This window comes from Andrographis paniculata, unplaced genomic scaffold (assembly GCF_009805555.1).
Source record: "Andrographis paniculata isolate CXL003 unplaced genomic scaffold, ASM980555v1 Contig45END, whole genome shotgun sequence".
NCBI classification, from domain to species: Eukaryota; Viridiplantae; Streptophyta; class Magnoliopsida; order Lamiales; family Acanthaceae; genus Andrographis; species Andrographis paniculata.
The window spans coordinates 2,221,923-2,248,618 of NW_026137579.1; the positions used below are offsets into that span (position 1 = coordinate 2,221,923).

The 26,696-nt window shown below is 37.3% G+C and overlaps 5 protein-coding genes across 11 annotated transcripts; 3 read left to right on the plus strand and 2 right to left on the minus strand.

Moving 5' to 3' along the window:
* Positions 1-623: 623 nt before the first annotated feature.
* Positions 624-7,577, minus strand: LOC127252099 (uncharacterized). The gene is made up of 15 exons (XM_051276120.1): positions 7,389-7,577; positions 6,310-6,834; positions 6,043-6,141; positions 5,888-5,940; positions 5,598-5,655; positions 5,329-5,411; positions 4,971-5,048; positions 4,069-4,148; positions 3,496-3,671; positions 2,496-2,570; positions 1,821-1,861; positions 1,610-1,715; positions 1,437-1,519; positions 1,159-1,232; positions 624-930 (listed from the first exon to the last, which is right to left on the minus strand). The coding sequence occupies exons 1-15, from the start codon at positions 7,545-7,547 to the stop codon at positions 815-817; spliced, it is 1,806 nt and encodes a 601-aa protein (XP_051132077.1). The 5' UTR covers positions 7,548-7,577; the 3' UTR covers positions 624-814.
* Positions 7,578-8,413: 836 nt separating this feature from the next.
* On the plus strand, positions 8,414-14,418 carry LOC127251731 (serine/threonine-protein kinase STY13-like). 3 transcript variants are annotated; one of them, XM_051275573.1, is made up of 4 exons: positions 8,414-8,501; positions 8,592-8,687; positions 9,259-10,238; positions 13,802-14,418. In XM_051275573.1, the coding sequence occupies exons 3-4, from the start codon at positions 9,352-9,354 to the stop codon at positions 14,139-14,141; spliced, it is 1,227 nt and encodes a 408-aa protein (XP_051131530.1). In that variant the 5' UTR covers positions 8,414-8,501; positions 8,592-8,687; positions 9,259-9,351; the 3' UTR covers positions 14,142-14,418. The 3 variants fall into 3 exon arrangements, with proteins under 3 accessions (XP_051131530.1, XP_051131529.1, XP_051131533.1); XM_051275572.1 differs by having other exon boundaries at positions 8,484-8,724; XM_051275576.1 differs by lacking the exons at positions 8,414-8,501; positions 8,592-8,687 and adding an exon at positions 8,742-8,855.
* Positions 14,419-16,120: 1,702 nt separating this feature from the next.
* LOC127251892 (probable serine/threonine-protein kinase PBL17) lies at positions 16,121-18,302 on the plus strand. Of its 2 annotated transcripts, none has more exons than XM_051275823.1 (6): positions 16,121-16,515; positions 16,587-16,918; positions 17,026-17,161; positions 17,242-17,378; positions 17,467-17,590; positions 17,707-18,302. In XM_051275823.1, the coding sequence occupies exons 1-6, from the start codon at positions 16,443-16,445 to the stop codon at positions 18,213-18,215; spliced, it is 1,311 nt and encodes a 436-aa protein (XP_051131780.1). In that variant the 5' UTR covers positions 16,121-16,442; the 3' UTR covers positions 18,216-18,302. The 2 variants fall into 2 exon arrangements, with proteins under 2 accessions (XP_051131780.1, XP_051131781.1); XM_051275824.1 differs by having other exon boundaries at positions 16,123-16,515; positions 16,614-16,918.
* A 223-nt stretch (positions 18,303-18,525) lies between these two features.
* On the plus strand, positions 18,526-20,644 carry LOC127251891 (pentatricopeptide repeat-containing protein At5g39980, chloroplastic). Its single transcript, XM_051275822.1, has one exon. It carries the CDS (start codon positions 18,597-18,599, stop codon positions 20,574-20,576), a length of 1,980 nt encoding a protein of 659 aa, XP_051131779.1. The 5' UTR covers positions 18,526-18,596; the 3' UTR covers positions 20,577-20,644.
* Positions 20,645-20,746: 102 nt separating this feature from the next.
* LOC127251889 (TORTIFOLIA1-like protein 2) lies at positions 20,747-26,602 on the minus strand. 4 transcript variants are annotated; one of them, XM_051275816.1, is made up of 9 exons: positions 26,295-26,602; positions 26,125-26,179; positions 25,094-25,842; positions 24,568-24,762; positions 24,382-24,484; positions 22,975-23,675; positions 21,841-22,530; positions 21,455-21,620; positions 20,747-21,049 (listed from the first exon to the last, which is right to left on the minus strand). In XM_051275816.1, the coding sequence occupies exons 3-9, from the start codon at positions 25,754-25,756 to the stop codon at positions 21,033-21,035; spliced, it is 2,535 nt and encodes an 844-aa protein (XP_051131773.1). In that variant the 5' UTR covers positions 25,757-25,842; positions 26,125-26,179; positions 26,295-26,602; the 3' UTR covers positions 20,747-21,032. The 4 variants fall into 4 exon arrangements, with proteins under 4 accessions (XP_051131773.1, XP_051131774.1, XP_051131771.1 ...); XM_051275817.1 differs by having other exon boundaries at positions 25,094-25,893; XM_051275814.1 differs by having other exon boundaries at positions 26,125-26,602.
* Between the last annotated feature and the right edge of the window lie 94 nt (positions 26,603-26,696).

The following is a 26,696-nucleotide window of genomic DNA, read 5'->3' on the forward strand; positions in this document are numbered from 1 at the left end:
AACCAAAATTCCTAGTGACCGACTTTTGTTGTATCATGTCCTCGACAACATGACTATTCACTTTGTCAGGATTCGACGGGGAAGGGAAAGAATTTCTTACTTAATTGCTCATTTTCTTTACTTCTTCCTGTCCATTTTATGCTAATCAATGTCTTTCTTTTTATTGGACTGCATTTTCTATTTCATATAATAATGATTGGGGCAATGTTTTACATACAGTATTTGAATTATTATTAGTTTAAATCTGTGATCTGTCCTAGAGCATGCTATATCTGAATTTTTCTTTCAGGTTTCTAATGCTATAGGCAATTCAGATGGATTATGCTTGAACTTAGAAAGTGTGTAGTAGTGTTCTGTCCTGTGGGCGAAAATGAGCTACTCTTACAGTTGCATGTGTTATTTGTGCATAAATTGCTGCAGTTTGCTGGTGCTTTGTAGGGCATCACTCAAGTGTATAATTTTGCTTCATCAAGTTGCATGATTCCTTAAAGTTATATGTGCAATGCAAAAAGCTTTAAGGCTCACACCTTCAAAGCATTAACAAAGCTCTTCTTGATCATTCATCAGCCATGGAAGAGTTTGGCACAAAGAAACATGTGAGTTTGTGCTGGAGATTAGTGATGTTAATATTATAAGCATTTGGTTTGCATTTCTTTTAATCCATAATTTATATTATAAAGCTGAAAGTAGATATGCAGTTTTGTTTTCCTATTTGATCAACACAGGGTTATTGTAGTTGTAGTAATAGTAGTAGAACTTGTTCTTTACTGCAAAATATTAGTGCAAATTGCTCTGCTTTAGCCCTCAGAAGGTGTCACTGATCTCTCACTCTCACTGAATTGTATACATCGATGTATTTTTCTGCTGTGTTGTTCCAACTATTGTCAATCTGCATTACCTTCTTTACTATTCCCCTCCATTTCTCAGGTTCTGCACAGATAAACAAATCAAACAGCAACAACAATTAAACAAACAGTTCATTTAACAATGACTACAATCCTGTACATTTTTCATGTAATTGTTGGATCACAGGGTTTGGTAAAGCACACTATGCATTATTGCGATCACCAAACAACTATGTGGTTTTACCCCTTCCAAGTAAACTGAAAAGCTAGCATGCTATTGGTTGAAAAAGAAAAAGAAAATTGTTGAACTTACTCTCTTTGTAGCAATAGAATGCACGGTCTAGAGCCTGGTTCAACGACCCTTCATCAATTCCTTCGAAAACAAAGCTGTAGGCAAGATGGATGAAAGATTACAATTTCTTTTGTATTAGATAAAGAAAGGGGCTAAGGTTCGGGGTGTGCATACTTAGGTTTGATTTTTAGATTTTCACGTAAGATGAAAAAAAAAAAAAAAAAAAAAAAACTGAAATCTAGTCTCGTCTAGATTTCTTCACCTTATTATGAAAATTGTTGAGGGATATGAATCATTACCCGTTTCCCTTTTCATGTTGTGATGGATCATCCACATCAAAAACCGTGTCAGCTAGACCACCAGTCTTCCTAACCAGGGGGATCTGATACACAATAAATCTTATTTTATGCACTCATATTATTCTTTTGCTAAGGTATGAGTGCATGCTGTGTGCTTAACTGTATATACATACCGAGCCGTAACGCATTCCAATCATCTGAGCAAGTCCACACGGCTCATAAATTGATGGAACCAACACAATATCAGCAGCTGCATAGAGCATGTGCGATAACTCCTCGCTGCAAACAAAATTCTTTGAATTAGCATTTATGTAGCCTCAGGTTCAGAATGACTTAAAGATAATAGTATTTGAACAATAATGTTGAAACCCAAATTGGAAGTACCTATACATCAGAAGAATCCGGATGCTGGAACGTTCTTTATGCTACAAGAAGTCAAAATGTCATATCTTAATTAGTATTTAAAAAAGTGAAGGCTATCGAAAAATCATAATGCATTCCTACACATGCTTAAACCCTGGTGACGGCATATAAATTTTGCAATTTCTGCATTAAGTATAATGTTTAGCACTGCTTCTTGGGTAACAATTGACGAATGATAGATTTGCACAAAAGCATGCGCGACAAGCAGATCATAAACACTATAAATGCTGAACTGCTATTCTCCATGCATTACCCTTCAGAGGATGAAATTATATAAAGATATCATTAATTAATAGGAAATTGCATACATCTGTGGTAGTGAATCAACTGCTTCAAAACCACTATTAGCTCACTGGTTATATGGTCAAAACATTTTCAATGCTTATTCTAGAACGGAGAAGGTTGCATAATTAGTAACACATGTGAGTTACACGTGGAGAGCGGAAACAGGGGTGGGGAGCAGGAATTTTCTATTTGATGGGCCCTCCGGGCAACTACACAGGGAGAGAACCCAGGAAATGAATAGGTTATATTTTATTGTCATTCTGTTGTCCCTCCTCCACATATAATACGTCATATTAATTTTCTGATACTTGGATGTGGAATAAAATACAGCACAGAATAAATTTGCCTTACCAGTTGAGCAAGACCTTCAAATTCTCTTTGAACCCCAGCATCAGGAGCTTTCCCAAGAACCACCATTTGTCCACCCTACGTCACATGACAATCAACTTTTAATCATCAGTGAATATCAGTTTTTTCAAGGTTTTTAGACATAAAATCAGAATAATGTTAACACGGTTCTGTAATTCCTGGTAATGGTATCTGGGATGCTGGCAAGTGCGCTTAACTAGAAGTCCGCTTTATTTCTTAAGCATCTCATTAGCCAATGTTGCTTTCATGCATTATCAAAACCACGAGTAGTTCCAAAACATGAACATGACATGGCAATATCCAAGATACTAGGTATTAAATACAAAATCATAACACAAGCCAGATTCATAAACAAATAACATGAGTTAATTAGTTATACCAGTGATTCTTTAAAGGCCATATCCGATTTAGGCGGTTCTATTGAAAATGATCAAAAACTTCATCCAGGATGGAAGGAAATATTTATATAGTAAACCACCAAAGCTATGTCCACTATAAGAGATTATAAATGATTATTAGTTAATCCTCATGAGTTAATTAACACATAAGGATTTAAATAATTCTCAACAGTTCCATGCAGTAAACATGGTCTAAATGTACAGTATTTGTCATCCATCATAATTGATACATTGCTAAAAATAGTAAAACTCAATTAGATGCACTACAGCTCCATGCAGCAAGCATATGCTGCTGACAGTGCTCTGTGAAAGCACAAACCATCAAACAGTGGAATCAATGGTCCTTCACATAGAGCTATACTAATCAGACTTCTTGACAATCCATAAACATATAGTTCAGAGAACCACAAACTCGGTAGCAAATGTATGGTTTAGTTGGTAACTGGTTACTGGTGAATCAAATGACAGAAAGCAGTGAAAAACAAATAGACCAGTTCATCAGTTCAATATGTTCCACTTGCAAGCCACAAGTGCTCAAATGGAAACACGCACACAGAGTGAGAAGTGGAGAGAGAGCAACATACAAGTTCTTCCACATATCTGATTGCGTTGATAATCAAATGAAGCCCTTTCTGTGCAACTAATCTAGTTATGCATATTACCAGAGGTGCCTTATCTGGGTTTGACAGGTGTCCTGGATCCAAACCTAGTCCTCTTTGAACATAAAGTTTGCAGATATTCTTCCCCTCAAGTTTGTTACCTGCAAAAGATGTAGTACAGTCTCACATATATATAAACACATCTCTTTTTTTGGGATACACCACACATCTCTTATTTTCCTTTTTTGGGAAAGAAAGGAATATATTATAAATAGAGAAACATAGAGTTACAGCCTAAGGAAACATCAGTCAAACATAGAACTGACAGGAAGACCCGTAGTTAACAATTCCCGCTAACACCAATTTCTCTGTGAACTACAGCTGCTTTACATTACTATAGCATAATAGAGATGAATGTACATAGAAAGTGTTTTGAATCTAACACAAACACCATACAAGAGCAATCACTATATATCAATCAGAAGCATTACCATATGGGTTTCAGTTGATGATGATGATGAAACAAAATAAAACAAATATAATGGAAAGAAGAATTACTATCAAACTTGGCAGGCAAGAATGGATCTGTTGCAGGGTTCCACATTGCAGTATCTATACCATTCAAAATGCCAAAGTACCTGCAGAAAAACAGACATATAGATATCATTGAGTCCTAACCTTTGGTGGGCATTGTGTCCCCATGTAGAGACATATTATCACAGAATGCTTATTCATGAGCTATGTACTAAAAGTTTGAAGTAATGAGGCATTTTGTTCTCATTGATATTTTGGTCAAAGTTAAAAGTATTACTTGTTTTTTTTTTCTAATTGTATGGGTAAATATTCTCTTTAATATTTAATCATGAATGAAGCTTCTTGGTTTGAAAAGTTATAATTGGTCACTCTGGACATATAGAGGTGAAGTGTACAAAAAATAAAATAGCTTGGAGTCTTGAAGCGACAAGGAAGAGATGGCAAGAATGAAGGTGGAATCGCGAAAACCAACAGGGTGGCATTTAAATTGAAGGAGACTAAGGTTGCTGTTGCCACCTTCAGACAACTAATGGTTGAAAATGAATATAATCACACTTCTTTACAAACTGACGATGTAAGAACATATTCCTAATGTTACACATGAGGACTACGAACATCTCAAACATGGCAATCACAGTATGGTTATGCACTTAAGTGATGAGACATTTTATTACTGTTTTATTAATGGATTCTATTGAATATCTATAAACAATGATATTTGATAGTTCTAAATTGGAAACCCTTCTTGCCAGATAAACCATTTTACGGAGTCCATATCCCTTGAAATAAAAATAAGATGAAAGAATTTAATACACAAAATAATAGAGGACATCTGTTGTAAATAAACAGAATAAAACATGCCATTCAATAGTATAAAATACCATTCAGCAAGCCAGACAAATGTATTCAAAATTAGAGATGCTCACTTGTCACGATGTCTTATCAGCATGGCAGCAAGCCAACCAGAGCAAAGTGTTTCCTTGAGATATGTCATGGAAACTGTACTGGAGGTAAGCCCAAAACAAAAAAACGGCATAAGTTCAATCAATAAATTACTACAAATGTGTATATAATGTAAAATGAAGCTTTTGATTTTCAATAAAGATTGTCCTTGCAAACTCCTTTTTCTGCTAGTCTAGAGATGGGCCATAACTATTTCTTTATCTTCTTGATTACATTATATTATTCCAATGACCATTCTTCCAATTATTTTTATACCACCAAGTAATAGGAAAACTCACACGCAGCTATATGAGAAAAGTATGATCATTTATTACAACTTACACAACAGCATTGCTGTAGACAATGCCTCCTTTCAGTAAACTTAATCTCTCAGGGTTATGCCCAATAGTTCGATCATCTACAGCCTGCAAGTTTGAAACAAAAGAAAGTAAATACTGTAAGATTTGCAGAAAAGTGGAATCTTTATGTTTAATGTGTATAGATCAAAGCAATAAGGGTCAAAGGACAAAAATGCAACGCTATCCTTCCCATTGCAGCATGAAAAAACAAACTCTGGCACTTACATACATGCAACCCTATGAAAGCCTCACCTTCTCTTCAGTTGCATATATGGATCCATCAAGACCAGACTTGCTAAGTTGCTCTTGCCTGCATGAAACACATCCACTAGATAAATGCAAAAATGAAATGCTTTTCTCTGGGTAATCAAATGATACTAAGACTAGGCGCTGCTTCAATTATAATTAATTTGAAATCAACACAATTGATCAGAAGAAATGAAAAGAAGTTGACAAGAAAATAATTCAGACGTTTTGCTCAAAGGAAAATAAAATATGATGTTTGCCTCGGACTAATAGAAAACTCATCAAATGTGTAGTACCTGCATTCTCCATAGTGTTCCATATTGTGGATGGTCAACACAATTCGTGGTCTCTACAAGAGATAAGATGTCAAACTCACGATCTTAACAACAAGCCTGTTCGACGAGCAGTCTTCCTCAAACATTATGAAATTACTTATAAGTTGATCATTTACCTTCAGGGAAAGGTAGTGATACATATCCCAGTAGAGCAATGGCAAAGCACCAGTCTGCCATTCGTGGACATGGATAATATCTGGCTGGATCCCAGAAACCTGCAAAAATTGAACTCTGACAATAGCAATTACAATAATTACTAAATGAAAATTTACCGCCATGTTCAACTTACAAGATCATTCAAAATGTGTAAAGCAGGACCTATGAAATTGATCTTGTTTAGGCTCTACTGTCAAATAACTGTATATAGATACAGGGTAAAAAACCTGCATCCATTCAAGGCAGGCACGGCTGAAATATAGATATGCTTCCAACTCATTGTATGAACCTCCATAAACATTTTGTCCCTTGAAGAAGTGGTTGGAAGGTTCAATAAGCAACACTGGGATGCCTGATACTGCACCTCGATATACATTAGTAGGGACCCAATTCCCATCATAATACGAGCTATATGAGCTAGTCAAAACCAAGTCCTTGATATGTTGCTTGTTGATACATTCATAGAAAGGCAGAAATACTTCCACTTTATGGCCACGTTTTAAACAAGCACGGGCAAGTCCAGTCACAACATCACCAAGACCTCCTACCTTAGCTATTGGAGCCAGTTCAGCTGTAACATGCATAATGTGTATAACATCAGAATCCTTCTGGATATCATCAGGACCCTCTGAACTGATATCCCAAGTAGGAAATTCTCTCTTCCAAAAAGGAGTTGCATCACTTGGGGAAGGCCAGATAAGATCATCATAATCTGCCTTTATTTTTTGACCTTCTTTAAATGCACGATCTACCTGCAGAACTTGGCATGATAACAGTCAGGCATCTATAATAATGCTAACACATGGAACCATCCAGAAGCTTCACATATTATCACAGGTAGATGCAATCAAAGCATTTTGAACAAGCAGCATAAAGATGGATAAGATATAAAGAAAAATAAGAAAAATGAATTCCAGTTTGTATCATTGTTTTTCAAGTAACACTCACATTTGAGACAAAAAACAAGGACTGAACCACGCAACACATGGCTGCTCGATTCCATTGATATGCAAATCACTAGTAAGTAGTATCAATCATACAAAAAAAAAAAAAAAAAACTACTTAATCTATACTGCAGCACCTACAAAACGAGACACGCAACACAACAGGCAAAATCCTTCCTCGGCTTTGGATTCACTTCAAGTTTCCTTAGCTATCCAAACGATTGTTCTCCCTTCTCACTACTCTACCATACACTACTTTCAAATCGTCATACTATCCCATCCCCATCTTGACAGCGCCTCTCCCAGCAAATTACTAGTAATTCAACCGAAAATCACATTCCCTAGTGTCAAATCGAACTTACGCGAGTAGCTTTGGCTTCAACACCCCGAACCTCGAAATTGTTTTGCAGTCTCAAACTATAGTAGCCGCGCAACTGTGAACTCTTCTCCACCAACAATGGCTTGGACCAGCGACTCCCAGCATTTGGAATGGGGCGAAGGAAACAGCTCTGGAGAATCATGGCAGCTATGCAACTCTATCGATTGCTCGTACCGAGAAATTTATACAAAACCTGTGAACTCTACTCACAGGTTACTGCCACGTGTCGGTGGCTTTTGCGCTAAATTTTCTGATACTTGTCTGCATATTTGGGTTAACTTTGCACTCTATAATAGAAATGTATGTATGCATGGTTTATATCAACAAAAACCTCTTAACGTTAATATTGTTTTTAAATGGAAATAAAATAAAATAGTCCTGTTAAATGGTTATTTTTATGTTAATTTTTTTTATTTTTTTTATAATATAAAAATTTGCAGTCGTTTTATATTAGGCTAAACCAAACAACTATTTGTAACATCTAAAATATTTTTATATTTACATGCATACACTTAACCCTCAATCTTTAACTTTTTAAATAATAATAAAATATGAATAAATTATATATGAAAAATAAAATATAAAAATTATATGATTAATATAAAAATAACGAATGTAATATATTAAATTAAAAAGAAACATATTTTTTATTACAGAAAGAACAGACCCTTATTAGTAATATTACATGTATTTAATTTTTATATATACAATGTTAAATAAACGTTAATGATCGTAGTTACATAATTTATTGTAGGGAATATTTATTTCTCATCCACATTTTTTACCCAAGGAGAAGGTGCAACCTCTATTATTGACCGGCGCGTGTCAGTGGCTTGCTTTGCAGTGTATCTGTGGGCCCAATCTTTATCTCTACCGTTGGTTTAGAATCCAACGGTGACGATGAGCGGTGCTAGTATGCAGACGCGCGCAGAGAATTCGTACCCGTACCCCCTAATTTATTTTTTTATTAATAAAAAACAAAAGAGAAAGTGAAAATGATATTATCAATAAGATAGAAAAAAGAGAAGAAAAGCAGACGAAGACTGGATAGAGTCTGCATACATTTCTCTCTCTGTCTCTTCATCCCCAGTTGGTGGTACTCTCTCCATCTTTCTCTTTCTCTCTCTTAACTGTCCCATCGGACATCGTCGTCTTTGCTCCACCTTCGCGTGTTTCTTGTGTACAGGGAGACCTTTTGTGAGGTGTACCGGGAGGGAGAGGGTTGTCAATTTGCTGAAGTTCCCGTGGAGTTCTGTCGCGTTAATTTGAAGCCGTGGAGAAAGTAAAGTCAAGCCTTGTCGATCGAGACGTGCTTTTATGTTCGTTCATCGATATTTTACCCTTGATTATCCTTTGAAAAAAAAAAAAAAAAGAACCAAGTTGAGAGTTTAATGATTTTTCATCGCTGCAGTTGATTTTACGCTGTTTATTGTAGCAGCCAATTTTGCTGGTACCTTTTTGTATTTCTTTTTCTCCGCGGTGGAGTTTTGGTCGTTTGGAGAGAGTTGTGTGTGTAAAGGTGTTATCTTATGGTGTTTTTGGGCTAAAGCTTGAACTTTCGTCTTTCTTTTTTGTTGTCATTTTCCATCAGATTTATGTAAATTACATCATGATCGATGATTATGAAGATTTCACGCAAGCAAAGAGATTTACTGTGTGAATGCGTATATATTTCTTTTTTTTAGTTCCTGATTGTAGAAAATTTTTGCATATGTTTTGAAGGTGAAATTTCAGAAATCTCCCAAATTGGATGTTTTAATGAATGCTTCTTGGACTGTCAGTGCGATGCTTTCTAATGATAAACATATGCCAGGAATTTTTTTTAATTGACATTCTTCGTTAATCATTGACAGGGATTTGATAGGGTGGTTGAAAAAGGACTAATGCGGAAGATATAAGAGAATTTTCAAGGTCTGCGCCACAACTGCATTGATAAAACGAAGAAAATGTTGGAGGGTCCAAAATTTACTGGAATCACTGGTCTAAACAATAATCATGACAACTATGATTTCTCACAAAATTTCTACCGCAAGCTGAATGAAGGTTCGAACATGTCAACAGATAGTTATGGGATGAGCAATGGTGGAGGTTCAGTTGCCATGTCTGTTGACAATAGCAGCGTTGGATCTACTGACTCCCACACTCACATCTTGGGTCACCAGGGTCTCAGGCATGTCAATAATTATTCAGTTGCTGCTAGTGTAAATAATGTGAGAGCTTCTCAAGGTCTAAGTGATGATGCCCTGGCCCAAGCCTTGATGGATCATCGATACCCTACAGAGGGACTTGGTGATTATGATGAGTGGACAATTGACTTGAGGAGGCTGAACATGGGGCCTGCTTTTGCTCAGGGAGCTTTTGGGAAGCTCTATAGAGGGACATATAATGGTGAGGATGTGGCTATTAAGCTTCTAGAGAAGCCTGAAAATGATGTAGAGAGGGCACACTTAATGGAACAACAGTTTCAACAGGAGGTAATGATGTTAGCCACATTGAGGCATCCAAATATTGTTCGATTCATTGGTGCATGCCGCAAACCCATGGTCTGGTGTATTGTGACCGAATATGCAAAGGGGGGTTCAGTGCGCCAATTCTTGAATAGGCGACAGAACCGTTCTGTGCCCCTGAAATTGGCTGTGAAGCAGGCCTTAGATGTGGCAAGAGGGATGGAATATGTCCATGGGCTGAATTTGATTCACAGAGACTTGAAGTCTGATAATCTTCTAATTGCTGCTGATAAGTCCATCAAGATTGCTGATTTTGGGGTTGCTCGAATTGAGGTTCAAACTGAAGGAATGACGCCAGAGACCGGAACATACAGATGGATGGCTCCGTAAGTTTTATTTTTCTTCCTTTTTTCCACCCACTTTTTTAATTACGACATATTTATAATTAGCATAGCTGTACTTGTGTACCCTTTTCCTTTTTTAACTAATTAAAGTGACAAATTATTTTTACTTTTGGATTAATAAGTCCATGTTGTCACTAGTACCATTGTATTGTTCTCTTAGTTGATTCTCTTTTTTCCTTTGTTTTAAGCTATTGATCATACTGATGCTGTATACTTCTCTTTCTAAGAGGATGTTTAGAAACTGACAAGCTGCACGTTGTATGCCCTGATGTGCTTAGATCCTCCATTCCACATCAAAATTGCATGCTTTGGTTTATGTATCTTTTCCTTGCAAAGATTACGGGAACATGATTTTTCATCTTTAAGGGCTCTTAAAGTGTGTGCAATGCATGCTAAAAACTGTCTTGGTGTATTGGTCTTGTCAGCAGTTTTTAATCGGTACCTTTTTCTTGGAATTATATGTAAGTGTTTATAATGCCCTTTCCTAAATCAAATCATTCAAGTTGCATTGACTGGGTAATCATGTCTTTGATTTTTCAAAGAGTTGCAGATTTGTGTCTCTGAATGCTGACAACTTTGATCCGCTAATGTTTTCATAATCTTTCTCAATCTTTCAAGTCAATCAAAGAAAGTTCTTCTCTTGACTGGTTAGTTTTCATTTTAATGAAAATGCAGAGGAAGCGGAAGTTTTCATAGGTGACCAGTAAAAAATGTTTCTCGTTTTAAACAAGTGGCATGCTGTATCTGTAATACTTTTCTTTCTTAAGTTCATATGTCAAGCCTTCCTTTTTTATTGATTATGTGTCGGTACTTTGTATAGTATCAAGAATTATAAGTAAAGGTCTTCAGTTGGATTGTGGATACTCAAATAAATGGTTCCTGAAATTCATTGTCTCACCCTGTGAATTATCAACATGCTTTTAGTTGGGAAAGGTTTACATGATGCTGCCTTTTGGCATGAGCTGTATTTACGTGTCGTGATGTAGAATTTTACTCAATATTATGTATGCATGATTGAATTCTTTCTCTAATTATTTCTGTTGATATGCATGCATTTCTTAGGGAAACCTAATTTCGCAAAAATCTGAATGCTGTGAATAAAATTTCATATGTGATAAAGTCATTAACAAAAAGAGTGAACAAATAAAATATAGACAGAGTCTCATCCATAAATGATGTGTGTGTGCTTGTGGTTTTTTTTTTTTTTTTTTTTTTTTTTTAAGATTCTATATTATATTATATTATACAAGATAAAATATACCAAAAAACACAAATCTCAAAAGGAATGAAAATGCAAAATTCTCAAAGTTGATTTTAGACTTTAAAATTTTTAAATAAATTTGTTCAAAAATGTATATTTTATGAGTAAATTAAACAAATAACTAAAGCTGCATAAGTACATTAAAATGTAGAAGAACCATATTTTATTTTCCTTAAATAAACTTTAAAAATTAATTAAAACTTAAAATTAACATGAAAATCCCATAGAGTTCACAACTAAAAGCATCCAGTAGTATAGTAATGTCACTGGATGCTACCATGTCTTCTGCAAGAATGTTATGTTCTATAAAACATATAACAGTATATATCAAGAATGATAACAATATGTTGGAACCAAAGCTTATGGTTGTCAAACCTTATTTGGGTTCAATATCTGGTCATTAATTATTTGAGTTCATTCAAATCATTTAAGATTTGGTTCAACTTATATTTGTCTTACAAATCAATTAATTAGATCGAACAATCGAGTACTAGGTGGCCGAACTCAATTGATTCCCTTAGTTTAACTAAATATTTTACAACTACTGAGGCACACATTTCAACCATGTGTATTGGATTCCATGTCACGCCTAGAATTGGATTTTTGGCTGGTCTGGCTTAAACCAAATACTCCCATATCATAACTACTAGTTACATACACATATTGCAACCTCGTGAACTTTATTGGATTCACTATCAGGTCAAATTGATTTTTTTTTTTTTTTATTTTTTTCTGAAAAGATGATATCTTTGTAACAGCATTTAATTGGTAACATCCAAGCAAGGCATAAGTGGACAAAAATATTCATAATTGGTACGTACACGTGTAAGTCATGTATGAATGAAAGATAGGCCACGTGTTGTCTATGACCATTGATAGAAACAATATTAATGAGAACAAAATTTGCTTCAACTTGATGTTGATTTATAATAAAAGGATAAATTTAGATTTCATCATCTTTGTCGGAATCATTATTGTGTGGAGTGTGGCTATAGTGGCATTGCAACATGTGTATACTTTATGAGTTGGGCATTATCTTGTCTATGGTATGTTAAAAAAATAACTGTCGATCATGAAAACCCTGTTTTCCAATGGATTGAATTTTTTCGGGGGCTGCTGTCTACATACATAAATGAGTGTTTTTATGCAAAGTACTGTTTACTGTAATAGGCCTACTTAATAATAATCACACGATAAAGATGCTAGTCCCAAGCTGATTATTGGTTCTTTCTCATCAATGTGATTCTCTTCTCATTTCTCTCGTCGCTTTTTCCTTATAAATAAAACTGCTATTATAATTTTTGTTAATGGTGTTGGGTATCTTTCTTCTCATATTTTTGTATGTTTCTTTTTTCCGAGTTTGCTTTTTGTTTCAATTGCTCGTTTTGTCTCATATCAAGACATTATTTTGGTATTCCTCAAATAAGTTGTCGAGTTTTCTTTAAATATATTTGAATGCCTGAATATTTAGTCTCGATATGGTTTTGTTAATTATATATTTTTTATCTAAGGCATAATCTATACCTTTGTTCAAACGTATTACATATGCAATTTGTAGTCATCCTTTGGTAAGGCTTTTTTCTGGTTCGTCATATGTCTTTTTCCATAGCTCTTCGATACTTGCTACATGATCTGCTGCTATCTGCTATTTGTAACCGATACTCTGTTCTTTTGATTTGTATATACACATATCACATCATCATATACACTGTTTGAATGAGATTTTGTCACGAAATAATTCGTGATTCCCACTGAAATCTAGATAAAGGTTACACACATCAAGTAAAATTCTGAATTCCTGATTGGTGTGATCATTCAATATGTGCATTGCAAATTGATAATTATCATGTATTTTTCGTACCTGGATACATTGTGACACCATGGATTAAATATGACTTTCTTCAGTCTTTTTTGTCTTGCAAGATAGATGGGAAATATGAAAGCGTCTTGCTATGATTATAATATAAACTAGGTATTCTAGAAACTTTCCCTATCCAATTAGAAACTTCCCTTTATTCATATGATGATTGAAATGACCATATTATAATATAGCGAACTTGATTTAGTTGCGACTATTTATGCATACCATCTACTTTTAATGAACTTCTCTATTCAGGACAGCTGAAACTTTGCTATTGGTTTGTAATATACTGTGGATAGTTCTATACATTATTGGCTGACAGATGGTTATAAGCATCAAGTCTGGTGCAAGTTTTGTTGATGTTACTTTTATGTTTTAAAAATCGGGAAAAGGCACATGATCCATTATATTGTGAAATGTCAGGGAAATGATCCAGCACAGGCCGTACACCCAGAAAGTTGATGTATATAGCTTCGGGATAGTGCTGTGGGAGCTCATTACAGGGATGCTTCCGTTCCAGAACATGACTGCTGTTCAGGCAGCCTTTGCTGTCGTCAACAAAGGGGTGCGCCCAACCATCCCTCACGACTGCCTGCCGGCTCTCACCCAGATCATGATGCTTTGCTGGGACCCTAATCCTGATGTTCGCCCGTCCTTCACTGAGATAGTTCAAATGCTCGTTGCTGCCGAGACTGAGATCATGACCGCCGTCAGAAAGGCTCGTTTCAGGTGCTGCATTGCTCAACCCATGACTACAGACTGATTCAGCAGAAAATATAATTTACAAAATGCATAAAAATTAATAAATTTGTGAAGTGAAGCCGATTTCTCTGTCAGCATTGTGTATGTAATGTGTCATCTGGCTTTGCATAAAAGGGCAGAAAATTTTATGATAGACAAGGGCTTGTTTCCTTTTCTTTTTTTTTTTTTTTTTTTAATTAAATTTCTGGATTTGAGATACTGGGAATCAATAGAGGACATTTAATGTGTATTTATAAAATTCAGTATTGACCTCTTTTAACCATGCTTATTGCTCTTTACATTTTGGTAATTACATTTTACTATATGTAATTCTCATGATTGAACTTTATTTAATTCCCATTGTACAGTGGACAGAAAAGAACTGTGTGTGCGTGGAAAGTTATGATTAAATTATTAACCAAGTTGTGTACGGATTTTGGATGAATTATTGCATTATTTATGGCACTGTCATTCAACGATGTGAATTTTAAATTATACTAATTATGATGCTTAGTACTTACCCTATGATACTATCTTTGTACTCGTTGCTACTTCAATTTGTACCCCTTTTTTACCACGCGTAACCGATACATTAAAAACCACTTAAAGTTACATATCCTTTGCTATTTAATAAAAACTGGTTATTTAATCAAATTATTCGTCTCATAATTATTAAAGTTATATGCATGACTCTATATAATGACTGTGCTTGCCTTATACAGTATATAGATAGATAGATATAATATATATTTTTTCATCAATCACACACACAGTTACATTAGCTCGGGATATGATTTCAAATTTCCAATCAACATATATAATAAACATGCATGTATACATAAAATATAGTGTATTTTGAGTTCGCGCTATCAAAATAATAAATAATAAATAAATAAATAAATGTATGTATGTATATAAGTACACGCTTTAGTGTGTTTCTTTGGGATGCATTGAGAAATTTTAGTTTGAAATTTGTATTTTAATATTTGATGCGATGTTTTTTTTGATAAAAAATATATATATATATATATATATTTTCAACACATAATTCAACTAGTAAAAAATTGGGAAGAACAACCAAACAAACACTCTAAATGCTCTCTTACCAACACCTTAACTAAACTACATGGAATAACTACAATACTGTATGTCTTTTTGAGTTTTGAATTCGTGTAAAAAGGAAAAATAATTAAATGAAAGCAGATCTAGATGTATTATTTATTACATGTATATATATATATATATATACAAAATTATTAGTATCATATTTAACGTTTGACTAGGCTGAGTTTCAACGAATAAGTTAAGCGCTTGCATGTTTTTCTTTATGTATGCATTTATTATATATTTTCTAGTACATATTGACACAATGAAGGAGAAAGTCTAGAAGTCGCAAAACCGATACAATACAACAACCTTAAAAGCGTGTTGTACAGCTGGAAGCGCGTAAAGCCGACCGGGTCAACGGATGACGTGGAAATGCAAATTTTGTGGCAGCAGCTTTAGGCGACTCTATCAAATTCCAATAATACCCCCTGCCGGTAATCTCAGTCTCTCTCCCTCTCGTTCATATAAATATAATTTTGTTTCTTTTTTTTTTTAGTATGGAGACATTAATTAATATTGAAATCAAATCATAATTAGGGTTTAGTGCTTTGATCAAATTAAGACCTAAAATGGTAAAATCATAATTAACTGCAACTTGTAAGATGCTTGCTGTTCCTGCTTCTATCTTCTTCTTCTTCTTCACTGAAAATTATTTTGACTGTAGTAGAATTATGATTCATTCACTGTAATCCTAAACCTGTGGTTTAGTTTGTTTATTTTATGGATTCAATAAATACGTGTGAAATATATATATATATATATAGAGGTAGGCCATGGGATGGGATGGGAGACAATAAAATGGCATCTAGTTTGTTTTTTTGTATTTTTCTTGCCAAACCTATACAAAGTTTGACTGATTGGTCCAAATGGAATCATATATATTTATATATATAAAAACAAGATAGGAAGGGTGCTACGATAGCAAAATACCCAAAGTTTACACTCACTGCACTATCTTCACTCTTTTCTTTTTCGCTGAGGATAGATTCCAATTCCTATTTCTATTCCTATTCCTATTCCTTCGACTGCATGCTTTGTTTCGGGGCGAACCAGATGGGATTCCGGCGAAATCATTTCCGTTAACGTCGAACCCGTTTTGGAACTTGAATTGTTCGATGTGCACTTCTTTATTTTTGGTAAAGAGATAGAATCCAATCTCGACTGAACGAACGATGGAAGTCCTGATGCGAATCTGGTAAGATTTCATCCAGCCAAAATGGGGTCTTGTCTCAGCGCCGACTCCGGAAAAGAGCAGAGAGAGAACAACAAGGTATCGAGCCACAACGCAGGTGTGTAGCAAGCAACTGATCTAATTTCCACGTGTCCGAACTCTCTATCGTCACTTATCCTTTCGATTTAGGGTTCTGTTCCTCAACTGCAACTGCAGGTGTGTGTGGGGATCTCCAATCTCCGGACAAATCAAGCTCAGGCAAATCGAACATTTTCGTAATCCCGAAAGACTTGAAGGATCTGCGACAGAGTCCTGGGAATGGCGACCTCGACATCTTCACATACGAGGAGATGGAGGCGGCCACCAAGCATTTCCGACACGACCTCATTCTCGGGGAAGGTGGCTTCGGAGTCGTCTATAAAGGAGTGATAGACGAGAATGTAAGGCCTTCTTACAAAGCCACCAAAGTCGCCATTAAAGTACTCGATCCAGAAAGTCTGCAGGGGGATCGAGAATGGCTGGTAACTAAAACCAAATTAAAATTACAAATCAAAACCTTACATTACATTACATTACATTATTACATTATGTGGATTTGTAGAATTCAGCATTTGGTTAAAATTTGCAGGCGGAAGTGAACTATTTAGGACAACTCCGGCACCCGAATCTAGTGAGACTTATCGGCTACTGCTGCGAGGGCGATCACCGGCTTTTAGTCTACGAGTATATGTCGTCGGGGAGCTTGGAGAAGCACCTTTTCTTAAGTGAGTGGCATTAGTTGTATCGACATTATTACCGTAGATTATATGGATCCAGCGTCGCCTCATTTATAGTTTCATTGCAGGGGTGCGCGCCACTTTAACGTGGCATAGACGCTTGAAGATCGCTTGGGATACGGCAAAAGGGCTAGCATTTCTTCACGGCGTCGAAAATCCTATAATATACCGCGATTTTAAGACGTCCAACATTTTGCTAGACGCCGTGAGTTGAGCTAGCTTGTTAGTTGTCTGAGATATTCGACAGTTTTATACGCCTTTACTGACTGAAAATGTAATGGGAATTTACGCAGGATTTTAACGCGAAGCTTTCTGATTTCGGGCTCGCTAGGGTCGGACCAACCGGAGATCAAACGCATGTCTCGACACGGGTAATGGGTACGTACGGGTATGCAGCTCCCGAGTATGTCATGACCGGTGAGTGTCATTAAACTTCTTGTTCATTTTCAAAGACTCGTTTAATAGACGACTGTTTCACCTAAAAATTTAAAATAGTCCAACATCTGGAGGATTTACTTGGTGGGAATTTTCAGGGCATTTGACGGCAAGAAGCGACGTGTATGGATTCGGGGTGGTGTTGTTGGAGATGTTGATCGGGAGGCGAGCGATGGACAAGAGTCGGCCAAGCCGGGAGCACAACCTAGTGGAGTGGGCGCGGCCGCTGCTCAACCATAGCAAGAAACTGCTTCGAATTCTTGATCCGAGGATCGATGGGGAATACTCGATCAAAGTCCTGATGAAGGTGTCGAACTTGGCGTACCAATGCCTCAGCCAGAACCCGAAGGGCCGGCCGGTGATGGCGCAAGTCGTTGAGATACTCGAACCTCTGGTGGCGCAGGAGACGGCCCGGGGAGAGGCGATGGCGCAGAGCAGAGGCGGGTGCATCACTCTCTACGAAGTGCCGAGTAGCCGGTCGGAGAATTGTCGGAAGGATTTGGCGGGGAATGGAAGATGCAATAGCGAGCTTCCGAAGGAATGCAAGCTTGGTGATGAAGATGACAATGGCGTCCCTGTTGAGAGATCAAAATCTGATCTTTGTTGATTGTTTGTTTTCAAGTTTAGACAACCCTTCTTCAAATGTATCTTCCTCTTTTCCCTCTGCTTGGTAATAAGGTTTTTTTGTCTTTCACCATTTGGCTGTCGAAAATGAATGACTAAATGTTAGCAATTATAGACACAAATATATTGATATCAGGCAAAATTGTGTTGATTAATCAATCTCAATTAATATTTTAATGTAAAAATATAGTTAATATAGAAACATTTCAAAAAATATATTGAAATATGAATAAAATTTGAAGTAATTAAAAAAAATATAATTAATATTTATGATATAAATTGCAGATAAATTTTCTGGATACAGTTCTTGACAACCGCCACAGCAGAAGATTTTTGTGTCTATCAACGTCCAGGAGTGGTGCAGATGAGTGGGGCGGTATGCCCTAAACCAGCCATGGAAACGCTTCACGCTCCATTCTTGCACATTGAAGTCGCCAACAGGAGGCGAGCCAACTTCACGGTGGTCGCCTTGTCGTCTCCCAAGGATGTGTGGCGGAGACAATCCCCTGCCCTATCCACGCCCGCCAATCTGCCGCCGCGCCAGATTCGGCGGCGCGACCGGAGCTCCGAGTTCATCGACCACAGCGTGGACATGAACGAGCTTGTCTCCTCCATCGGCCAGACATCGGACGAGCACGAGCTCTACGCCCTAATGTCGCCGTACAAATGCCGCAGCCTTTCCGTACGATTTATGGTCTCCCTCCTCTCATCCGAATCCGATTGGCAGCGCTCGCTCGCGCTGCTCGATTGGATGAACGAGGAGGCGCGCTACAGCCCCTCCGTGTTCGCCTACAACGTGGTGCTCAGGAACGTGCTGCGGGCCAAGCAATGGGAGGTTGCTCACGGTCTGTTCGACGAAATGCGTCAAAGAGCTCTATCACCCGATAGGTACACTTACTCCACTCTGATCACACATTTCGGGAAGCAAGGCCTTTTCGACGATGCACTGTCGTGGCTGCAGAAGATGGAGCAGGACGATGTGCCCGTCGATTTAGTTCTCTACAGCAACTTGATCGAATTGTCTCGAAAACTCTGCAACTACTCCAAGGCCATCTCCATTTTCTCCAGGCTAAAGAGGTCAGGCATTGCACCAGACCTTGTTGTGTATAACTCCATGATCAATGTGTTTGGGAAGGCCAAGCTTTTCCGGGAGGCGAGAGCGTTGATTGGCGAAATGGAATCGGCAGGGGTTGTTCCGGACACGGTTAGCTACTCGACACTGTTGACAATGTATGCTGAGAATCACAGGTTTCTTGAGGCTCTATCAGTGTTCAAGGAAATGAAGGAGAACAAGTGTTTGCTTGACCTCACAACCTGTAATATAATGATCGATGTGTACGGGCAGGTCGACATGGCTAAAGAAGCAGATAAGTTGTTCTGGGGGATGCGGAAGATGGAGATTGAACCCAATGTGGTTAGTTATAACACCCTTTTGCGGGTGTATGGTGATGCCGAGCTTTTTGGGGAAGCCATACATTTGTTTAGGCTGATGCAGAGGAAGGACATTATGCAGAATGTTGTGACGTATAATACGATGATGATGATCTACGGGAAGACAATGGAGCACGAAAAGGCTAATAATCTTATCCAGGAGATGCATAGAAAAGGGATTGAGCCGAATGCGATAACTTATTCGACAATAATCTCGATATGGGGCAAGGCAGGGAAGCTGGACCGGGCAGCTATGTTATTCCAGAAGCTTCGAAGCTCTGGTGTAGAGATCGATCAGGTGCTTTATCAGACGATGATTGTTGCGTACGAGAAGGCCGGTTTGGTTGGTCATGCCAAACGACTCCTGCAAGAACTGAAGCAACCCGACAATATCCCAAGGGAAACTGCCATCCGAATCCTTGCTGGAGCCAGTCGGATAGAAGAAGCGACATGGGTTTTCAGGCAGGCTGTTGAAGCCGGAGAGATCAGGGACATATCCATCTTCGAGCACATGATCGATATGCTCTCTAAACACCGAAAGTATGCAAATGTGATTGAGGTGTTTGAGAAGATGCGAGGGGCAGGGTATTTTCCCAATTCTAAGGTGCTGGCATTGGTTCTGAATGCGTGTGGCAAGTTGAATGAGTTCGACAAGGCGAATGCCGTGTATACAGAGCTGCAGGAGGAGGGGTGTATCTTTTCGGATGAGGTTCATTTTCAGATGCTGGACATTAGCGGGGCGAGAAGAGATTTCGAGACGGTGGAGAGATTGTTCGAGAGGCTGGAGCAAGATCCTAAGATTAACCAGAAGGACTTGCATCTTGTTGTTGCCAGCATCTATGAAAAAGCAAATAGGCTCAATGATTCATCAAGAATTGTCAACCAGATGAGTGACAAGGTACTTCTGGCATGACCCTGTTCCATAACTTCATTGTATCAGAAATGGTATCATCTTTGTATATAAAATGGTATTTTTATGAAGATTACAAGCTGCCCATCTTGAATTACCTGCTATTATCCCTGAATAGCCATTTCTGTAGTGCTTCCATTCCATCTGAAATTGCACATCACCTGTTTTACATGTTGCCAAAATGTCATAACTGCATAACAAGCAAACTACAACTATTGTTCAATCAACTTAAAGGGAGACAATCAACAACAGGTGAATCTTGGGGGATTGTCATTGCTACATGTATTTAGTTGGGGCTTGTACTAGGAATGGAATCCAGTTTAATGCAATTCAACACATTTTTTTTTGCTTTCTTTCTAGGCTTCCATAGTCGCACGCTTCTGTAACAGTTCCGGTGAGTAGGCTCTCGTAAATAAAGCTAGCGTGAGTCATTTCCTGCAAAAGCTCTTGTATATAACGCTAGCATGAACCATTTCCTGCAAAATGCAACCAAACAAATTATCCTGCTTGGAAGCCATAACTCTTCCTTATCTGCCGCCAGTTTTAAAAGAATATAACTGAAAAAAAGCTGCATTTTCAAACTAGAATGAATTACGACCCTTCAATCTCCTTGAATTCCATGTTCTCCGTGAAGAACATTTCCTGTTTTAAGTTGAGATATGTGTGTATAATAAAGCCATGTGTAAACATCAAATCAACAATTGTTGAGAAACTCCTGTGGCTATACCATAGAAATCAAGAACCCCACTTTCTAAAATGCAAGTCTAAACATTAATCAATTGACAATTGACACTTCAACAAGTTTACTGATCAGCACACCATAATTCAAATTCAGCCCAGTTAAGAGGTTCTGAGAAATTCAAACAAAAAAGTAGTCTAACCCCATATTTGGCGCAATGTCCTGCCAATATCAACAAATAATTTTTTCTCTGTGGCATTAAGATTGACAGACTTGGCAGTTTCCTGGATAGCATATAGAAACTCTCGCTTTCCATTAGCTGACAGTACCAAATATGTTGGGCCATGGATGTTGATGAGTTCCACAAGCTGAATAAAGCAACAAAAGGCAATATAACTCATGATGCTTAGCAAATCACGATAGCATCTAAAACAGTAACCAAGCAACAGATAAATGTAATCATAAAGTTTCCAGAAGATTATTTATCAGTATAAGATTAATGGCTCACATCCAAAAATGTGAAACAGAATTCATGCCATACTGTTTAGATATTGTTATAACTAAATAACACATACAAAATAAACTTGCCTGCTGTAACCAAGGAATTATGGAGTTCACAAATCTTTGCTCCAGTAGATATGTAGCCAATGTGCTTAACAGGTTGCTTGCAGTATTTTGTGATAAACTATCCAGCACAGGACCTGTTCTATCCAAAATTTCAAACAAAAGAAGTTCATTTCTTGAACATAGGGCCTCAATGTATGCTGAGTTCAGATCCCCATCAAAGAAATAATCTCGCATAACTGCCCGGGGGCTTCTCTTGGTTTCTAGTTTATTTGTCCTTGCTTTAGTAGCAGAAACCTGATCAAATACACCAACATGTCTCCTTTGGTCTTCATGAATTTCGAGACAAAAGTTTGGAGGAGTTGCCTTCAACAAAGAACTTCTGTTTGGCTTAAGATGTGCATCAGTCCATATATCTGCTTTTTGTTTTCCAAAATTCTTTGAACTGTTCCTAGTGAATGTCTTCTCCCATACTCCTGAAGTTTTGTTGGGTGGCAATGGAGGCTGCTTGCTGCTATCAACAGATGGTCTAGGAGTGCATGTGGAAAATCTAGGGGAAGCACTGTTAGTACTCCTTTTCAGAATGGTAGTTGATGTGTCTGAATATCTTCCCCCATGAAAAATCTCTTGTGCCATTTTATCAACTACTAGTTCCAGATTTGAGACCTTCATCTGCACTGCCGATACACTATCCATTACAGAAGTTGTGAACACCTGAAGATGGAGAAGAATCTCAAGTTAGTTGCCTCCATTAAATATAAGTTTCTTACAAAGAAGACCACCCATTCTCAGTGATTGTTATCATTCATATCATTGAATCTGTAGAATTTCAGTCGAATAAGGGCAGTACAGATGGGTAGGAAACAATATAATGAAACTAGAATAACATGCCATGCTCATTCTAGATTTACCATCCAAAGAACTTGTTTTCATTATACTAATTAGCTCTAAGAATTTCATGTTCATTCCTTCCATTTAAGTAAACCAGGTTCTTTTTGCTCCCAACCAAACACGACTTTGATCCGCAGTTGTAACATATTACATTGCTTCTATTAAGACAGGGCCATGCAATTGAATATTAAAAGTGAAAATTTCAGAGTTTCTAAACATTCTAAAAATTATTATTGAAAATGAGGCTTAGAAAACAAAGGCAGCTACCTTTAGCATATTCATCAAACTAGATTGCTTATCTTCAATCTCCAAGAGGTGCTTCCTGATTAACACCATCTCTTTTTCTGTTTGTGAGCAACACTCCCGCACAGTCTGTGAGGTTGAATTGGTGAGAGTTGAATCTAAGCTTACACGGTCATGCACTTTAGACAAGTATTTTTGCTCTTCAATAATAACTTCATCAGCTGCAAACCTCTGACTAGTTCCTGTGGACTTCACCAAACTGGCATCGTCAAAAGCATCAAAATGGGTAGTGACAACCTTTGGCTTGCTGCTTTCAGTGAAAATATTGGAAGCAGATGAGCATTCCTGTTTATCATCAACTTCCACAGATGCATATCCAATGCTATTGACACTTCTAATATCAGAATTTACTCTTTCACATCTCCTGTTAACAGAACTACCCAGAGATGTGATAACAGAACCACCTTCAGATTCACCGTGTTGATTTTCCAATGCCAAAATGTTATGTCTCTTTGGGACTGCAATTTCTATTTGCCAGTCATTGCTTTCAGATTGCTGACATTTATCAGTATAAGCACTTCCGAAATTTCTAGAAGATAGAGGAACCCTTTTTTTGGGCAGTTCATTGCCAAATTTCAACGGTGTCTTGTCGGTCTGTGTTGATCCGCTAGCACTAGTGATGCTAGCACTAGTGATATCACCGTATTCGTCTTTATAAGATTTTTCTGCTTAAGGCAAATATGTTACACATAAACAACAAAAGACTGGTTACCAATAACGACAAGACCATGAAAGGGCCAACGAAGTATTGATTTGACAAAAACAATAGAACTTACTGACTGCACTACCTTTTAACAAAACTTTAGAGAACATAAACTCATAAAAAGGAGGTCCAAGTTCTAGTTCAAAATGTTAGACCACTAAAATAGTCACATGTGCAGATCTTTCACCATTGAATTTTTTTCTTAGTGCCACAAGAATATGTGAAATGAAAACATTGTCTAACAAAGCTTAATTTTATAGCAAAGTATATCGTTATATAACTTTTATTCTTTCCTCCAACACACCCCACATGTGCAAACAATGCTCTCTCTTAAACATTATTACATTCAATCTTTTCATAAGTTGGAGGAGATGGTGTCCTCGTTATCTAGATGAGTCTATAATCACCTTTCTTAAATGTTCACAATATTCATGCATCATCCACAAAAGATCCCTATTTGTCTTAACAAATTGGGTTAATACATTATAAAACAAAATTGTATTATAGATTTCATGTAGTAATAGCACACGAAATGATTGCTGGAATTTAATTTAAGCACAGAGTTAAGGAAGTAATAGAAAAGATTGCACACCATTAGAATATAGCAAACTGCAAGACACTATACCCACCCTGGACATCGAGCAATAATAGGGTACTTAAGACAATACCTTTGACAGAAGATCCAGCCTCAGATGGCTCAGGTGTATTTGCCCCAGGAAGATTTTTCCAAAGCTGCAATGCTTGCAAAGCTATGTCCCTAACCGGTTTCACCTATATAGATAAAAATGGGTTAAGGATTTATTTAAGAAACTCTTTTTTCAGCTGAATGAATTGCTGAACAAGATCAATAAAACCTTGTCGAAGCGACATGATTCAAGACATCGAATACAAGAAGTCCGATATGATCCTAAGCATGCTGCACCACAAGTAGCAATGTCTCCCAATGCTGCACAGGCAGCTTTACGCGTTGCCCAGTCATTGTTCTTCAGAGATTCCTGAATACTCGTCATTGCAGCCGTTAAGGAACTGTGTGTTGGAGTACCACCAGCCTGAAACCATTGGTACAAGATTATAGTACTTCGTAATATGAATGCATGGCATATTAAGATAAGAGCATACTGAGGGTTTCTGCTATAAGCTACTTAAAAGTCCATTGGCACATTCTAATACACAAATTATATACTAACTTCAAAAACATTAACTGGGTGTTGGAATTTGAAGAATTGAAGTTTGGTACTACAAAAACAAATGGATGTTATTTCAACTGTCCCTCGAATATTATCAATAAATCTTTATTTACTAAGCCTTCGAGAAAGAAGACTATGAGCTGTAAGAAAAGACAGATAAAAATAGAAGCAAATGCACAGGATGGGGACAGACCAGAATTATACTCCTATTCAACTCGATTATTGCCGGTTTTGCCATGAAATGAGGATTCTTCAGCAACTTCACAGTTTTTGTCAACATCTTTTGCAAAACCAAAGGAGGGGGATCATAAATATTGTCAATGACCCGCGACAAACTCAAGGCAGAACCAAATTGCACTTGCTTGTTCTGCTCACCAAGGGCTTCAAAAAGCGGTCTAACCAGTACAACAAAAATGCCATCAGTGTCAATTCTACTACTGCTCAATTTGGAAGCCAAGACTCCAAAAGCTTCTACACAAGCATCTCTTACAACAGAATCTGAGTCCTTTAGCCTCTTAACAATGCCAGCGACCATCTTTCCAATATGAGATCTAACAAGATCCTCATGAAAAGTTGCCAAGACACCCAATAGGCGAATGCATTCTTTGCGAACTGCACTTTTCTTCTCTGAATCTGTGTCTAATATGCAAGACAGAAATGGTGCAACTCCATCAGGTGTCAAACATTCAACAGTTTTCTCAAGGTCCTCCACCCCAAGTTGGTAAGTGTCCCGATCTGCAAGTTTGTTGAGTGCAAGAATCACTCGCTGTTTCAGCTCAAAGGCTGTTTGCTGAGGGTTCGCCCTTGAAGTTACTTTTCCTTTCACCATATGTACGTGAGCCTTCATCTTCTTCATTCAACTTAATCTTTAACTTCCATTCAATCAAGTTTTCACCCCCAGCAGGCCAGCATGACTGCTCAGCTCCACGCTCCAAAATTCCCCTACAAAAATCGTGCGTTAAAATCCTCCGTATCTCTCTCTCTCGATATAATCTACATGGCATAAAATTACTTGTTTAAAATCAACAAAGAATAGTAACGGAAATGTAACCATTGCAAATCGTTTGCAGCTTCCAACGACTAATATTTCCTTTCAGCTAATTTCGAACGAATTAAGCTTAAAAGAAACTTTCAGCAAAACTTAACTACGAACACAAATCAAACAAGATAAACAACAGCACACAATAATGGCAAGACGACATTGCATTCAAAGCAAAAACGTACCTAGCAGCTAACCATTTCTTCTCTTCAGCCGCGCAAAGCTAATGTTTATTCATAGCTACAATTCAAGACAAACAGCATTGGTAAAAGCGCTGCATCGAGATTGAAGCAGTAAAAGCAAGCCACTTAAAATATAGTAGGTTGAATACTACAGAGTCCTGCCATGGAACCACCTTCAAGTTCAAATTCAAAGATCCACGAGCTAAAAGAACTTCGGAGCAAAGGGGGAGGGGAGCGTTGTTCGAGAATATCTCGCCCGTCCGTACACACACAGAGAGGAAAAATATTTTATTCGAAGTTTGGCGCTTTGGCTTTGGATTTCGAAATTCTGAAAAAAGCGTGCTCACATGGGACCGCTGTTTAAAAAACACGCTTTTATAACGAATACGTTTCATTCATGTATAAAATTCGAATTTCAAATTTCAAATCTCATTTGTGTTGTTTTATTGGTGCAGACAGTTTTTGTTGTGTTATGTATTTCGTCATCTATCAACCATTTATTTTCAAACTAGAATTGAATGTTGACATGCATAGTTCACTTTATTTTGTGGTTTGAATTGACTAAAAGCACCTTG